This window comes from Pelobates fuscus, chromosome 9 (assembly GCF_036172605.1).
Source record: "Pelobates fuscus isolate aPelFus1 chromosome 9, aPelFus1.pri, whole genome shotgun sequence".
NCBI classification, from domain to species: Eukaryota; Metazoa; Chordata; class Amphibia; order Anura; family Pelobatidae; genus Pelobates; species Pelobates fuscus.
The window spans coordinates 147,307,891-147,327,349 of NC_086325.1; the positions used below are offsets into that span (position 1 = coordinate 147,307,891).

The 19,459-nt window shown below is 43.8% G+C and overlaps 1 protein-coding gene across 1 annotated transcript in view; it reads left to right on the forward strand.

The window, feature by feature from the left end:
* Positions 1-19,459, forward strand: part of WHRN (whirlin) — a 182,815-nt gene that overhangs the window by 129,008 nt on the left and 34,348 nt on the right. Inside the window, exons 4-5 of the mRNA XM_063432685.1 lie at positions 5,819-5,944; positions 8,051-8,256. Coding sequence (XP_063288755.1) covers positions 5,819-5,944; positions 8,051-8,256 — 332 coding nt within the window. The remainder of the gene's footprint in view (positions 1-5,818; positions 5,945-8,050; positions 8,257-19,459) is intronic.

The window sequence follows — 19,459 nt, forward strand, 5'->3', positions numbered from 1 at the left end:
AGTTGTCTTTCTGTTTTGGCACGTCTAAATAACTGGATGTTAATTTTTGTTTTAAGTTTTGTGCTCCCCTGAAAATTAATTTTGGTCTTTCTTCCAAATAGGGTAGAATCTCTCCATCTTGCTGGAGGATGTGCCAGTTTTTTGTTAGGACTTTCTTTAGTGCTTTATGTTCTTGTTTGTAATTAAAAATAAAAGGTATTTTGTCTTTATTCTTTTGTTGATATTCCAGTAAGGGGTCTCTATCCATTAACCTAATTTTTTGGATCTCTCGATCCAACTCTTCAATACAGTAGCCTCGATCAATGAATTGACCTTTAAGAAACTCCGCTTGGGAGTCAAAAGTCTCCAGTTCAGTGCAGTTCCGTCTCATACGGAGAAACTGCCCTCTAGGTATATTACTAAGCCAGGGGTGGAAATGGCAGCTCTCTTTATGGATGTAACCATTCACATCCACTGGCTTAAAATATGTCTGGGTGATGATATTGGAATTTTTATTTGTGCCCAGCTGCCACATTGATCAGTTTGATGCCTATACAGACATCAACCGCTTTATGAGGAAACTGTGCATAAAAAAATTCTTTGATAAAAAACCTATTACAGAAGATCCAAATGGACAAAATTTGGGGGATTTTGTCCATACAGATCTAAAACCTTCCTCTTCCTTTTTTCCAATCCATTTAAAATCTAACTCCATGAAAGTCTTTGAACGAGCATGTATCAATGACATTAAAAAGATAAAGTTGAACAAAAAAGGAAATCTAACAAAATCAGAGATCTCTGCTGTAAGAAGTCTTAAAGAAGACTCCCAGATAGTCATAAAACCCGCTGACAAGGGGGGGGGGAGTGGTAGTTATGGATAGGGAGAAGTACATCCTAGAAATTTATCGCCAACTAGGAGATAAAGAAACCTATCTGAAACTTAATAAAAACCCTCAAGTAGATATCCAGAAGAACTTTATTGATCTTCTAGATAAAGGTTTTTCAAAAGGTATTATAAATAGAAAAGAATATGATTTTTTGAACATCAAATCCCCTAAAATACCTGTTTTGTATATATTACCAAAATTGCACAAGGACATTCAAAATCCCCCAGGGAGACCGATAGTGTCCGGGGTGGGATCTCTCCTGTCCAATTTATCTAAGTACATCGATACTCTCCTCCAACCGGTAGTTAAGGAAAGCCCCTCGTACTTGAAAGACTCTATGAGTCTGCTTCAGATATTAAAGGATTTTAAATGGGAAAGTGATCTCCTTCTTGTCACGTGTGATGTCACTAGCCTTTATACATGCATCGAACACAATATTGGATGCATAGCCACACGTTTTTTCCTAGAAAATTCGAAACTATATCCCCACGATCAGGTAGAATTTGTAATGGAGGGCATCTCTTTTATCCTCCGCAATAATTTTTTTTGGTTTGAGGGAGATTTCTTTTTACAATGTAGGGGGACAGCTATGGGGACCAGGTTCGCGCCCAGCTATGCTAATTTGTTTATGGCATATTGGGAAAGAGAATTTGTTTATTCCCAGCATGGCTGGAGCGCGAATCTGGCCCTATACAAACGCTACATTGACGATATTTTTATTATTTGGAGAGGGGATTCCAGTTCCTTTCTTGATTTTTTTGGTTTCTTGAATTCCAATCAGTGGAATGTTCTGTTGACACAAGAGTCCAGCCAACAGAGCATTAACTTCCTCGATTTGGAAATCTCGATTAAAAATTCCAATATCATCACCCAGACATATTTTAAGCCAGTGGATGTGAATGGTTACATCCATAAAGAGAGCTGCCATTTCCACCCCTGGCTTAGTAATATACCTAGAGGGCAGTTTCTCCGTATGAGACGGAACTGCACTGAACTGGAGACTTTTGACTCCCAAGCGGAGTTTCTTAAAGGTCAATTCATTGATCGAGGCTACTGTATTGAAGAGTTGGATCGAGAGATCCAAAAAATTAGGTTAATGGATAGAGACCCCTTACTGGAATATCAACAAAAGAATAAAGACAAAATACCTTTTATTTTTAATTACAACCAAGAACATAAAGCACTAAAGAAAGTCCTAACAAAAAACTGGCACATCCTCCAGCAAGATGGAGAGATTCTACCCTATTTGGAAGAAAGACCAAAATTAATTTTCAGGGGAGCACAAAACTTAAAACAAAAATTAACATCCAGTTATTTAGACGTGCCAAAACAGAAAGACAACTTTCTGAGTAATTATAAAATATCAAATAAGGGATTCCACTATTGTGGAGCATGTGTGGGTTGTAAAACCCTTAAAAATAAACCCAAACAGCTAGGAGAATTCAAATCAAAAATGGGATCTAAGATTTTCAAAATAAAGTCGTTTATTACTTGTCACAGTAAGAATGTTGTGTACTTGCTCACGTGTCCTTGTGGACTCCAGTATGTAGGGCGGACCTCTAGGAGCCTTAAAACAAGGATACGTGAGCATATATATAATATAAAGAGAGGTCATACAGCGTGCGTTCATCTACAAGTTCCAGCCATTATATAGCACACTACACATGGCACACAGCCTCTATACAACGTGCGTTCATCTACAAGTTACAGCCATTATATAGCACACTACACATGGCACACAGCCTCTATACAGCGTGCGTTCATCTACAAGTTACAGCCATTATATAGCACACTACACATGGCACACAGCCTCTATACAACGTGCGTTCATCTACAAGTTACTGCCATTATATAGCACACTACACATGGCACACAGCCTCTATACAACGTGCGTTCATCTACAAGTTACTGCCATTATATAGCACACTCCACGTGGAACACAGCCTCTATACAACGTGTGTTAATCTACAAGTTACTGCCATTATATATCACGGTCCAAGTGGCACACAGCCACAATACAGCGTGCGTTCATCTACAAGTTACTGCAATTATCTAGCACACTACACATGGCACACAGCCTCCATACAGCGTGCGTTCATCTACAAGTTACAGCCATTATTTAGCACACTAGACATGGCACACTGCCTCCATACAGCGTGCGTTCATCTACAAGTTACAGCCATTATTTAGCACACTAGACATGGCACACAGCCTCCATACAGCGTGCGTTCATCTACAAGTTACAGCCATTATTTAGCACACTACACGTGGCACACAGCCTCTATACAACGTGTGTTCATCTACAAGTTACAGCCATTATATAGCACACTACACGTGGCACACAGCCTCTATACAACGTGCGTTCATCTACAAGTTACAGCCATTATATAGCACACTACACATGGCACACAGCCTCCATACAGCGTGCGTTCATCTACAAGTTACAGCCATTATGTAGCACACTACACGTGGCACACAGCCTCTATACAACGTGCGTTCATCTACAAGTTACTGCCATTATATAGCACACTACACATGGCACACACCCTCTATACAACGTGCGTTCATCTACAAGTTACTGCCATTATATAGCACGGTCCAAGTGGCACACAGCCACAATACAGCGTGCGTTCATCTACAAGTTACTGCCATTATCTAGCACACTACACATGGCACACACAGCCTCCATACAGCGTGCATTCATCTACAAGTTACAGCCATTATTTGGCACACTAGACATGGCACACAGCCTCCATACAGCGTGCGTTCATCTACAAGTTACAGCCATTATTTAGCACACTAGACATGGCACACAGCCACCATACAGCGTGCGTTCATCTACAAGTTACAGCCATTATTTAGCACACTAGACATGGCACACAGCCTCCATACAGCGTGCGTTCATCTACAAGTTACAGCCATTATATAGCACACTACACATGGCACACAGCCTCCATACAGCGTGCGTTCATCTACAAGTTACTGCCATTATATAGCACACTACACATGGCACACAGCCTCTATACAACGTGCGTTCATCTAAAGTTACAGCCATTATATAGCACACTACACATGGCACACTGCCACAATACAGCGTGCGTTCATCTACAAGTTACTGCCATTATCTAGCACACTACACATGGCACACACAGCCTCCATGCAGCGTGCGTTCATCTACAAGTTACAGCCATTATTCAGCACACTAGACATGGCACACAGCCTCCATACAGCGTGCGTTCATCTACAAGTTACAGCCTTTATATAGCACGGTCCAAGTGGCACACAGCCACAATACAGCGTGCGTTCATCTACAAGTTACTGCCATTATATAGCACACTACACATGGCACACAGCCTCCATACAGCGTGCGTTCATCTACAAGTTACAGCCATTATATAGCACACTACACATGGCACACAGCCTCCATACAGCGTGCGTTCATCTACAAGTTACTGCCATTAAATAGCACACTCCACATGGCACACAGCCTCTATACGACGTGTGTTCATCTACAAGTTACAGCCATTATATAGCACACTACACATGGCACACAGCCTCCATACAGCGTGCGTTCATCTACAAGTTACAGCCATTATATAGCACACTACACATGGCACACAGCCTCCATACAGCGTGCGTTCATCTACAAGTTACAGCCATTATATAGCACACTACACATGGCACACAGCCACAATACAGTGTGCGTTCATCTACAAGTTACAGCCATTATATAGCACACTACACATGGCACACAGCCACAATACAGCGTGCGTTCATCTACAAGTTACAGCCATTATATAGCACACTCCAATTGGCACACGGCCTCCATACAGCGTGCGTTCATCTACAAGTTACAGCCATTATATACCACACTCCAATTGGCACACGGCCTCCATACAGCGTGCGTTCATCTACAAGTTACAGCCATTATATAGCACTCTACACATGGCACTCAGCCTCCATACAGCGTGCGTTCATCTACAAGTTACAGCCATTATATAGCACACTACACATGGCACACAGCCTCCATACAGCGTGCGTTCATCTACAAGTTACTGCCATTAAATAGCACACTCCACATGGCACACAGCCTCTATACAACGTGTGTTCATCTACAAGTTACAGCCATTATATAGCACACTACACATGGCACACAGCCTCCATACAGCGTGCGTTCATCTACAAGTTACAGCCATTATATAGCACACTACACATGGCACACAGCCTCCATACAGCGTGCGTTCATCTACAAGTTACAGCCATTATATAGCACACTACACATGGCACACAGCCACAATACAGTGTGCGTTCATCTACAAGTTACAGCCATTATATAGCACACTACACATGGTACACACAGCCTCCATACAGCGTGCGTTCATCTACAAGTTACAGCCATTATATAGCACACTCCAAGTGGCACACAGCCTCCATACAGTGTGCGTTCATCTACAAGTTACAGCCATTATATAGCACACTCCACGTGGCACACAGCCTCCATACAGCGTGCGTTCATCTACAAGTTACAGCCATTATATAGCACACTACACATGGCACACAGCCTCTATACAGCGTGCGTTCATCTACAAGTTACAGCCATCATATAGCACACTACACATGGCACACAGCCTCTATACAACGTGTGTTCATCTACAAGTTACTGCCATTATATAGCACACTACACGTGGCACACAGCCTCCATGCAGCGTGCGTTCATCTACAAGTTACAGCCATTATATAGCACACTACACATGGCACACAGCCTCCATACAGCGTGCGTTCATCTACAAGTTACAGCCATTATATAGCACACTACACATGGCACACAGCCTCCATACAGCGTGCGTTCATCTACAAGTTACAGCCATTATATAGCACTCTACCCATGGCACACAGCGTCTATAGAACGTGAATTCATTTACAAGGAATAATTAATGTCTCTTCTCTCTCAGGTGAACTTGGTTTTGAGGGAAGGAAGTTCCCTTGGGTTGCTGATTCGAGGAGGTGCTGAGTATTCTCTTGGGATTTACATCACAGGCGTTGACTACGGCTCAGAAGCTGAAAGTGCTGGTCTAAAGGTGACATATCTCTACAGTCTCATTGGATCACAACCGTGCCTCAATGTCTTTTTATTCTCGTTTCTCTCTCCATCATATGCTAATTCTATGCTGGAAAATTTGCAATTCTTAACCAGGGCTGGACTGGGAACACCAAGCAACCCTTGAAAAAAAATTATAACAGCCTATAGTTCATTGTGTCACACAGTGTGTATGCATTTATATTTATGTGCTTTGGGAGATGTTGTAGTGTTACTTATCTACAGCCCTACGCTCCAGATCATCCATGGGTGTTTCACTGCTATAACATCCACCCTCCAGGCCACCCACTGTCTGTTGTGTGTTTGGTCACGCTGACATATCTGCATCTACATATAGCATATGGGCATCAGTGCATCAATGGCATAATTGCGTCAAATATATATATAAATAACAAGCATGTTCAACATTAGTAAACTGCATAAGCCTACTGACATACACAGACAATTTCCCTGGTACACAGACACATTTACTGCAGACAAGCTCTCTAACACACACGAGTTGACTACAGACAAGCTCACTGATACACGCACACACAAGCTCACTACAGACAAGCTCACTGTCACACACAGGCTCTCTGACCCAACAAGCTTACTGATACATACACAAAAAATCACTACAGACAAGCTCACTGATACACGGAAAATCTCTCACACAGATGCACACAAGCTTACTACAGGTAAACTCTTTGGAAAACACACAAAGGCTAATATAATAATAATATTGACCTTTTTCATGTAAAGCTCTGTTTTCTTTTAAATGTACATGAAAAAAAATTGGACAAATTACATCACAAGACAGTTCAGTCAGGGCACAGCCAGGGCACACAATGCAATAAACACTGTTTCACTCTTCCACTATGTTCAGTGGCAGAAAATGGCAACATTTATAGCAAAGTTTGACATGGAGCCAAGATGGAGGTCCTCAGTTACAAGACAGAAGTTTGGATTTCCACATTTCCTTTTACATTGCAGACTTCACAAACACGAATTTGCTAAATATGTAGGATAAATAAACATAATATTAAAAATCCTGGGAAGTAAACATTCTCCTTTAATATATTATTCACACCCTTCACTGGATTTTCTATACCAATGGTTCTAAACCCTTTTTGAGTTCAGGGGGCCATCTGAAAAAACAAGTCTCTCCCTCAATGCCATTCATTAAACCACATATGCTAAGTAATTATTACATTTCTGTACAATAAGGGTTTTCTTACACTAATGGGCACTCATCTTTTATAATAATGGACTAAAGCTATTTTGCCATTTTTAGTGTGTCTTTTTTTTTTTTAAACTATAATTCAGTCTAATGGACCCAAACACATTACATAATGTTTTCGAAGGACAGATAAGGACTTTTTAGCACAATATACTTACAATCCCTAAATTAGGGGATGAGTGATTTAGGAAAACTTGAAGACCATTATAATAGTACCAGACAAAAGGTGTGAAAAATTACCCAATTTTACATTCAATTAGTCCCCTTAAGTAGAGCCATGCATTACTGGCTTAGATTCCTCCGTTCTTCTTTAGGAGGAAAGATCAGATGGGACATATTTATTAAACTCTGACATTGTATAAATATTTAGGCAAACAAAGTTAAGCTGTAAGTAGAGTTGATTTGCAAAATTTGGAGAATAGCCTACATTTGACCAATTATTTTGTCTTCTCTACACAGTTATTTTGGAGACATTACCCACTAAATCATACACATTGTTTCATCTGGTGCCGTTGCATCTCAACTTTTTCTTGGCAAGTACCAGTAACTTAAGAAACATATACCCAAAATAGGAACTGCTTTGTAACAAATGCCAATACATTCTCAAATTTAACTGACATTAAAGAGTTCCCCAAATCCACAATACTTACCCCAAGTTGTACATCTAACACAGTTTGAGAAACACTGAACTAAAGGACCAACTTGGAATGTCTTGAGGACCACAGGCACCCATTTAAGAACCAATGCTCTATCCCTTTTGTAAACTCCTTGCTGTGTATCCTGTTTCTCTCTCGCTTTTTTTATCTCCAGTTCTTTATTCATGCAGTCCATTAGTTAACTGTCCTTTTCTGTCTGCTTCATTCTCAGGTGGGAGATCAGATACTGGATGTGAATGGCCTCAGCTTCCTCTCCATACCACATGATGATGCTGTACGTATCCTTCGTTCTTCACGCCACCTTATGATGACTGTCCGGGATGTGGGTCGTGTCCCACACGCTCGTACCATTGTGGATGAAACGCAGTGGCTCAGCAGTTCCTACACTGGAAATGGAGAACCACTTCCATCAACTGGGTAAGTAACCGTCAGGTCATTCCAAGCTCATCTATAATCCAAACTGAACTTGAGTCTGTGTTAATAAGTGATATATTCCCCATTAAAACTTTGACCAATCACTGTCTGTTTAAAGGGGATTATGTTTCGATGTTCCGTATTTGCCCCATGGGGTGCCCCCAGCTTTGACCTCCGTTTGCTAACTGGGGGGAGGGGTCAGTTTCATGGAGATGTGTCCATTCCCCGCCGCTCTCTCTCCCCCCCCCCCCCCCCTGAGTGAGAGCCTCAATCACTGGGATTCATCCTGGGGAGGGGGGAGTTCCGCTCCCTCCGGATTGTTTAGACAAGTGTTTGTCCTCAGTATGTTTAACCGGGCACCTTAGGGTGCCTATTATAGTTGGTCTATGCTTGGGCTACTCTGGGGCATTTTTTGTGCTCTGGGGTCGCTTCAGTATATACCCCATGTTGTCCTGGCTATGGGTTAGCCCAGGCAAAAGTTCTCACAACTGTTCTTCTTTCATCTACCTTCTACTTTTTCTGTTCCTGTACTTTCTTATCTCTCTCCCCCCTCCTCCCTTCTCTTTCTCCCGTATATTCTCAAAGGGGACGTAGATACCCGTAGATACTGCGCAGTGCACAGGTACAGTGGGCGGGGCCCGGACTACTGCTCTGTATTTCTGATAACCTCATCACAATGTACGCAAGGACCCCTGGTGGGCCTGGTACGTAGAATACGCGTGGCCCTTTACCCGTCACGATGCCATTGAAATTAATATCTTTGAATGTCAAGGGCCTCAACGCTCAGAGCAAACGCCGCCTTATGTTCAGAGATCTTAAGCGTTCGAACCCGGACATTGCGTTCCTGCAGGAGACACATATTCCAGCATCGGCGAAATTCGCTCTAAAAGACCATGTGTTCAGAACAGTACACGAAGCTAGGGCTTTGAACAAACAGAATGGTGTTGCTGTACTTATACACCACAGATGCCCATTTAAAATTGGGAAAGTGGTGGCAGACCCAGCAGGCCGCTTTGTTCTGGTGTCAGGAACTTTATACTCCCATGCGACTCACTTTCTGAATATTTACGCCCCCAATGACCCCTCTACTGAATTCTGGGACGCTATGACCCAGATGGTACAAGATTTACCGCACGGCATGGTGGTTGTGGGAGGTGATCTTAACGCCGCCCCGTGTCCGGCCGTAGACCGGAGCCAGGGCTGCGGCCTTCCGCGGTCGCATGGGAGAGGGAGACAAGATAAAATTTTCCACTCCTTTGTCCTCCGAACGGGCCTCTTGGACATCTGGAGGGCACATCATCCTGCGGACCGCGATTACACTTTCTATTCAGCACCCCACGACACTTATTCTAGGATCGATATGTTTTTAGTAAACTCTCACTCGGCGTCAAAGGTTTCGGGTGCTACGATCGGCTCTATCACTTGGTCCGATCACGCTGAGGTCACGCTGACCTTGGACAACTTATGTGTGGCGTCCCCATGGTCCTGGAAGTTAAATACTTCTTTGTTACAAGATCTGGCGGTGGTGGACGTAGTTCGGAAGGAATTGACGGAATATTTTGCTAGGGAAACGGAGTCGGGCCTCCGCCCGGCCACGGTGTGGGCCGCCCATAAGGCGGTTATCCGCGGTATTTTGATTCGCGAAGCCTCACTGAAGAAAAAACGCAAAACGCAATTAATATCGTCTCTTCTAGAAGCTTTGGGAAATGCTGAGGAAAAACATAAAGCTGCCTCGTCGCCCACTACACTAGCGAGCGTACAGGACCTGCGGGCATCGGTTCGCGAGGCACTCCTTGATGACACGGCTAGAGCTCTAATATGGTCCAAGAGGACCTATTATGAAAAATCTAACAAAATGGACATGTTGCTAGCCAGAACTCTTCACCCGAGACAAGGCCACTCACATATAATAAGAATTAAAAACAGTTCGGGTGGGAACTGTACAGATCCCACCGACATAGCTTGGGTTTTTACGGATTACTTTTCCAACCTATACAACCATTCGAACTGCGACGAGGCGACGCGTCAACGTGAAACCGAGGATACTAAGCATTTCTTATCTCAACTGACTCTGCCGCGATTAAGAAGGGAAGAGTCCGCTACCCTTGGTTCACGGATCACGGCCGAAGAGATTGACGCGGCAATAACCGCTTTGAAAGGTAACAAAGCTCCGGGCCCGGATGGCTTTGAAGGTAGCTACTACAAAATCTTTCGAGACGAAATCACACCCCACTTAGAAACCTTGTTCAACGACCTTATGGAAGGTGGCGCTCCGGACAGGGATATGTCTCTGGCCGACATGGTACTACTACCTAAGCCTGGCAAGGATGACTCGGTTCCGGAAAACTTTCGCCCGATCTCATTAATTAATCACGATTCAAAAATTCTGGCTAAGATCCTGGCTACCCGATTAAACCCTTTCCTCACGAGTCTAATCCATCCAGACCAGGTGGGATTTATTCCTAGTAGGCAATTATTCGAAAATACTAGACGTAACATCGATCTCATTTGGAGGCAGGTGGGTAAAGGGATCCCGACGCTGCTCTTGTCGCTAGACGCGGAGAAGGCCTTTGACAGAGTCAAATGGCTTTACTTATTTGAGGTCCTTAGGCACTTTGGCCTCCCGGCTACTTACCTGACTGCAATTAGGGCAATGTATACTGAAGTGCAGGCACGGGTCCGGATAGCAGGATCGAAAATTATACCATTTAGTTTAGGCAACGGAACGAGGCAGGGCTGCCCGTTGTCCCCTTTATTGTTTGCTCTGTCGTTGGAGCCCCTATTGCAAAAGATACGTGATACTCAGGAAATTCGAGGAATTCAGATCGGAAGCCAGCGATACGTGGTCTCCGGCTTTGCTGACCCTGACTGAACCAGGGGCTTCGATGGCAGCTTTGATGGCCGTGTTGGACTCCTATAGCAGGTTGGCCGGTTATAAGGTGAACCTCTTCAAATCAAGCGCTCTCCCACTCCGTATGCACGATTCTGACATAGCTCACATAAGGGAGACATATAAGATTCCTATTGCTAGAGATTATATCAAATACCTAGGGGTTCGGCTGACAGCGGACCCGACCCACCTACACCAACAAAATTATGCACCCTTAATCCGCACTTTAATTGCGGATATGGACAGATGGCAGGATAAACCGATCTCTTGGATAGGTAGGATCCACACGGTGAAAATGAACGTGCTCCCTCGGATCCTTTTCCTATTTCAGGCTCTGCCGGTTAGACTGACTAAGTCCGACCTGGGTACGCTCCAGCAAGCCATAGGGAAGTTTATTTGGCAAAACAAGAAACACAGAATATCTCGAAATATTCTGTACAGAGCAAAATCTAGAGGCGGCCTGGGCTTACCGAATCTATACTTTTATTACTTGGCAGCCCAACTTACGCAAATAGCGTTATGGCACTCTCCTCCGGATGAGAGGAGGTGGGTGGACCTAGAATCTTCCCTCATGGGACCTGACATCCCCCAATTCTTTATGTGGGTTCCCAAGGCCAACAGGCCAATCTCACACATCAAATGCCCGGCCATTGCGAACTCTATGAAACTCTGGGATGCTACGTCGCTTAAATACGGGTTCTCCACGCAGTCCTCTCCGTTAGCTCCTTACCTAAGGAATGCAGCCTTCAGCCCGGGACTGGCAGCTAGAGATTTCAGGGGCATAGAGAGCACGGGAATCCAACGTCTATGTCAACTGTACGAAGGCGGCTCGATAATACAGTTTGAGGAACTGAAGACTAGGGCGACTTTGCGCCCCTCTGACTTCTTCCGGTATCTACAACTTAGGGACTTTGCTCAAACACCGGCGGTTCGGGCTATAGCATTAACTCCGCCTACGTTCTTCGAGAACATGTGCCTTAAGGAGCAATTCCCGAAAGGCCTTATCACTGCCATATACGCTCACTTAAGTACCTCCACTTCGGAGTGGGGGGCACTCACCTACATAGCACAGTGGGAGGCCGATCTTGGCGAGGAGCTTGAGGGAGTGGACTGGCAGGATATCTGGGAAGCCGCTGCGACTTCGTCGGTGTCTGTCTCCATGCAGGAACAAGCTTACAAGACCATGTTTAGGTGGTACACCACTCCGGTTAAACTCCATAGGATGCATAAAACGCCCACGGACTTATGCTGGAAAGGTTGCGGCAATAAGGGAACCTACATGCATATGTGGTGGGAATGCCCGATGGTTCAGCAATTCTGGAAACAGATAGCAGGGTTACTGAAAACTATCTTTGATAGAGAGATCACTCTAGACCCTTGGGTTTTCCTTCTGGCCAGGCCTCTGGAAGGCTGGTCCAGAATGGAACAGTCACTAATTCATAAAGTAAATTTGGCCGCTAGACGAGCCCTAGCACAAATGTGGCTACAAAGTATTACTCCCCCACTAAATGTTGTCCTACACAAGATTAAAGATACATTTCTAATGGACAAACTGACGGCTAAGGTCAGAGGCACGCTTACGAAGTTTGAAAAGGTTTGGGCTCCATGGATAGATAGCGGAGTGGGCGATTAAGGGAGGAGGGCTCATTCCCCCATCCCCCCACCTCTCTCAGCATGTCTGCACCTGTTAATACACCCCGTGTTTTTCTCCTGTAACGGGACTTTCAGGTTCCCGCCGGGAGATTAGCAAGCTATACGAGACCCCATCGATGTCACACACCTTATAACCGTCAGAATATGGTACACCCACTGCCCACGTGTACTGATGTTTAAATGTTCAAATGAGCTAACGGGTCCCGGCGTCCCCCTCCCCCTCCCCCCCTCCCCTAGACCCCTTCCCGATCCCTCTCACCATCTCAATCTCTTTCTTTTCTACTTTCTATCACTATTTTTTCACTATTGACTCTGCATGGTCCCTCTACCCCCTACTATCTGACGGCACATTCCTCACCCTGCCTCCAGAGAGCTACTACTGCCGGGGATTAATATGGTTAGACCGCACCCTTATTGAGGCTGCCTTCTACTTAAGGTCGGAGTGGGGAAGTATACTTGAGTACCACAAGGCCCAACAGATGCCGTCATCATGTTATCCTGGCTAACTCGTATCAAGTGATGGGACCAATCAAGTCTCTTTCTTTCCTTTTTTCTTATTTTACATTTATTAAAAAATTAAGGTGGAGCACCCTGAACCTGAGTGGTACGTCGGGGCGGTAGCGCAATCTATCATACCTAGCGCAACAGGTTGTGTTTTATTACTATTGTACTTATATGCAACCTATATGTTCTTATGCCTGCCTTGATGTACTCCTAATGGTTTATGTCGGAAAATGTTACTGATGCATGTGATATTGTAACCTTATAATAAATAAAGAATTTAAAAAAAAAAAAAAAAAAACTTTGACCAATCGCCCTATTATTTTGTTATACATAAAGGACATGATGTGTTGTTGACTTGTTGTAGACCTCTAAGCCAGGTTGAGATTTTTAGTCTAACCAATGCTGAAAGAAAAGTTTCAAACCATGCCTTATTTTATAGGATCAGCAGATTCTTATGGGGCATGGAGGTCAATTGTCCACACCATTCCTCGCCCCACCTACCAAAATAAAAATTGGCCTTTCTTTTACTTAAATGATAGCATGTAAAAAGGTTATATATACACAAATATACAGTGGTGATCACTCCTACTCGGAAGGTGCTGAAGACCCCAGATCCATAATTCGGTAAAGAGACCATAGAAATATATGGTTTGGTACACCTTCTCAGTCAATGCAATCCTTTTATTAAGACAGTGAAATGGGTAGAAATGACATTTTGGCCACCGTCTTGTTGGTCTTTGTCAATAAAGGTTATGTCTTTGCCCCCCGTAATATTCTCTACAAATAATCCTGATTGTTCTTTGTAAGGAGATCCTGTGATGTCAAGAATCAGATATAATTAGAAAGATATATGCCAAATTGAAAGTGTTCAACACCATTCTTATGGAATACTTTTCCTTGCTTCATTAAACGTTCCTCCACTCTTTAGATCATCTACAACTAGCAAATGCTTAATTATCTTATTTTTTGTCCATTATTAAACCAGCTCGTAGTAAGTCTTCTCTCTCAATACATTGTACTTTTACGTTGCGTTTTGTTTTGTTTATCAGTCGTTATCAGTTGTGTGCAAATTATTTGGTGGAGAAATGTTTTTATTTTGTATGACAGCTATTCAGCCCTGTGGAATTTGTCGTAGATAAAAATAATGATAATAACTGTATGACTGGGTAGGGATGAAGCATTACAGCGTTGTTTTTAATCAGAACCCTGTGTTTTCTTTGCGTGTGGACTTATTTCCCTTGACTCCGAGGCTTACGGGTCTTGACTATTTTATGAAGAGTCTTGGTGATTTAAAACCTTCTTTTGTAATTCATTCTGACTCCAGTTATAGGAGCTCAATTTGAAACATGATTTTCATGATTTTTTTATTCATTTCCAATTAAATTTTTTTGATCCTCACACAGAAAGCCTATTTTTTTTTAATGTTTTGGGATCTGAGCTGGGGCAGATTTTATTTTCGTCTCAGATGCGGATTACACTTTATGGTTCCATTTTTTTTTCTTTAACTACATCATCCATTATTTCACACTTTATTGGTTAGAGTTGTGCTCGTCTATATAGTTTAGAGTTCTTTTTTTTTTTATAAAAGCAATCTAGTATTCAGTCTATAATGTTTACAGTGTAGTATATGTGCTTTGAGATGCATTGGAATCTGCTTGATGGATTTTTTTTTGTTTTGTTTTGTTTTGCTTGGGCTTTATTGTCCACTAAAACATTTATCGATTTTGTAGTGTATACAAAGGAGAAAACCCAAATAAAATATAGCCGTGTGAATAAAATAGGATTAATGGAACTAAATTGCGTTAAAACAAAGCATAAGAAAATATTTAAACCCTAATTAAAATAAAAATGGTTAAAAGGCCTCGATTTAATATTTTCGGATAAGGTTTTCAAATCAATAAATTAGTTTTAAATATATTTGGATGAACTTTAAAAAAAAAAGTTTAGTATTTTTGCATGTGCTACATATTGCATTAAATAAGTCGAGTGTCATAGTAGAGCATTATCATGCTTATAATCAACAGTTGTCATAGAAGTGCATTCTTTTTATATATGTGTCAGCAATCCTCGCATTAGCAAAAAAAGAGCTGTAAATAATGAGACTATTTTATATATCATTGTTCAACATGCCTGATCAGGTCCCAGTACATGCCTTTAAGCAGAGGCGGCTCTCTAATTAGGCGGTTTCGGCGGCCGCCTTAAGGCCTCGCACTGGCTGGGGCCTCGTGGCCGCCTCAACCGCCTGTGGGCAGACTGTGTCACGTCCTCGATCAGTGACCGAGGACCTGACACCAGGAGGGAACCCGGCGGCTTGCCCGGTATGCCGCCGGGTGCAAGGCCCCTCCTGGCTGCCCAGCCAGCCACCGAGGACACCGGTCTGCAGCTCCGCAGTGAGCAGAGCTGCAGACCATGTGTCTCACGAAAACCTGCCAATCAGAGCGTTGCCGCGGGTTACCACGGCAATGCTCTGACATCTCTCGAGATTACATGGTCTGCAGCTCTGCGGAGCTGCAGACCGGAAGCAATGGCCACCGGACCACCAGGGAAATTAAGGTAGGTTTTCCCTCACCACCCCTCACCATCACCCCCCACTTTCAGCCTCACTATCCCACACCACCTTCAGCCTCACTACCCCCACACCACCCTCAGCCTCACTACCCCATCACCACCCCCACACCACCCTCAGCATCACCACCACCAACCACCCTCAGCCTCACTACCCCCCACACCACCCTCAGCCTCACCCCCACACCACCCTCACTACCCCCACACCACCCTCAGCCTCACTACCTCCACACCCCCCTCATCCTCACTACCCCCACACCTCCCTCAGCCTCACTACCCCCACACCACCCTCATCATCACTACCCCCCACACCACCCTCAGCCTCACTAACCCCCACACCACCCTCAGCCTCACTACCCCCACACCACCCTCAGCATCAACCCACTACCCTCAGCCTCACCATCCCCCACTACACTCAGCATCACCCATCACCCTCAGCCTTACCATCCCCCACCACCCTCAGCATCAACCCCTCCTTCTCACATCACCCCCTCCCTCTCACATCACCCCCCTCCCACTCCCTCTCACATCCCCCCTCCCTCTCACATCCCCCCTCCCTCTCTCATTACCCCCTCTCACATCACCCCCCTCACTCTCACATTACCATCACCCCCACACCATCACCTCCCTGTCACCATCACCCCCTCTCACCATCACCCGCCTCTCCTTCTCACCATCACCCCCCCATACACATAGGGTCTCAGACAAAAACGCAAACATGCTCACAGAGACATACATTCACACACACACACACAAGGATACTCTCTGTCAGACACACTCTCAGGCACATACACAGGTAAACTGTGCATCAATGTGTATATGTGACACTTTTTTGTTAGTGGGGCCTCATGTTTGAGTTTCGCCTAAGGCCTCATAAAGTCTAGAGCCGCCTCTGCCTTTAAGACCATGGTAAGGTGGCTTCTAAAAGCTGATACACCCCTAACCTATGGGGTAACAGGGATATAATTTGGGGCTACAGATTGGTCATTAGCTATAGGAAAATATTTGAAAGGATTGCAACTGTACTGCAATGTTCGGCCTACACAGGGGCCTTTATCAGCTTGATAAAGGGCTCGGTGTAGGCCGAAACGTTGCAGTTTTTGTTTCAATAAAGCTGCCTACCTGCAGCAATCCTAAGTGCACCTGGCTCTGGGTTAAAACAGCTTGGGTGCCTCTTGAGGGGGACACCTTTGCATCTGCTCCAAAGGGAGGTGTCCCCTTCAAAAGGCACCCAAGCTGTTTTAACCCAGAGCCAGGTACTTGGGCTCTGGATAAGGTGAGCAATTATTTAAAGGCATATATTTCTGAAATATATTTTCCAACATACTACACCAGATAGCTTTGTATGTTGTCACCTTCTTGTCTCCCTATATTGAGGAAGAGAGTCATATCTACTTAAGGGGAAAGTGCCACCAAACGGCGCATAAGCGAACGTGATTTGAGCCTATCCTACATAGGGCTCTAATACACGTGAGTGGAAAATTATTTGGATTATTTCCTGATACAATAGCCATACGGATTTACACTATTGTTTGTTTTCTTTATGTTTTTCATGTACATATGTATCTGAATTGGATGTAACATAAGTGTTATCGTTAAGATAAGACCAAATCACCCATTTAAAGGGTAGGTGTCTGATCTATATACCATACGCTCCACTCTTGAGGTGAACTGCTTTTGGCTTTTTCCCTCTCTCTTTTGGTTTAAAAAAATGGAACATCAGATTAACAAAACTTATAGGTGATTTTCATTGTTATTATCAGTGGTATACTGGTATTTAATTATCTAATAACCAAACATACATAAAATAGAATGACAAGGTCAATGTGAGGTAAATGTACCAATTAAAGCTATGTTGTGTCGGCAAATTTACAGAAACATTAAACAACATATTTACCTGGAAGACATCCGTCTCAGTAGACATTAAGTATAATTACATTCTAAATAATTCTGTCTTATGCCATCCGTTTGTATAATGGAGACATGAAATTATTATGGCATTAATGTTAGCATAAGTTTTAGCTTCACAATAAACTCATCTACCTGAAAGGGAATGTGACTTGAAATAAAAAATGTTTTATCACTTTTGTCAAGATCGGAAAGAAGTTGCACTTGTCTGTTTTAAATATCACTGTAAGTACACGTTGTTGTTTATGTTTTAGGTATGATGGTGGAATTATAGCCATACCCTATGGAAAAAAGGAGTGCTACCCCCACTACACACACATACTGCTACCCACACTACACACACTTACTGCTACACACACCACACACACATACTGCTACCCACACTACACACACGTACTGCTACCCACACTACACACACATACTGCTACTCACACTACACACACATAATGCTACACACACATACTGCTACCCACACTACACACACATACTGCTACCCACACTAAACACACATACTGCTACACACACTACACACACGTACTGCTACACACACTACACACACATACTGCTACCCACACTGCACACACTTACTGGTACCCACACTACACACACATACTGCTACCCACACTACACACACGTACTGCTACCCACACTACACACACATACTGCTACTCACACTACACACACATAATGCTACACACACATACTGCTACCCACACTACACACACATACTGCTACCCACACTAAACACACGTACTGCTACACACACGTACTGCTACACACACTACACACGCATACTGCTACCCACACTACACCCACATACTGCTACACACAGTACACACACGTACTGCTACACACACTACACAAATATCCTGCTACACACACTACACACACGTACTGCTACACACACTACACCCAGGTACTGCTTCCCACACTACACCCACGTACTGATACACACACTACACACACATAATGCTACACACTGCTACCCACACTACACATACGTACTGATACACCCACTACACACACATACTGCTACACACACATTGCTACCCACACTACACACACATATTGCTACACACACTACACACATGTACTGCTACACACACTACACCCACGTACTGCTACCCACACTACACAAACATACTGCTACACACACTGCTACCTACATTACACACTCCTACACACACTACACACTGCTACACACACTACACACACGTAATACTACACACACTACACACACATACTGCTACCCACACTACACACACATAATGCTACACACACTACACACACATACTGATACACACACTACACACACATACTGCTACCCACACTACACACACATGCTGCTACCCACACTACACACACGTACTGATACACACACTACACACACATACTGCTACACATACACACTGCTACCCACACTACACACACATACTGCTACACACTACGCACACATACTGCTACACACACTACAGACACATACTACTACACACACTACTGCACATGCTGCTAGCCACAATGCTTCACACAGATACACAGATATACACACATACATAGACATGCATTCAGACATATACACAAACTACTGCACACACATAAACAGATATACATACGTAGACATGCATTCAGACATATACACGCACTACTGCACATACTACACTCACATATACATTCACAGACTCGCTT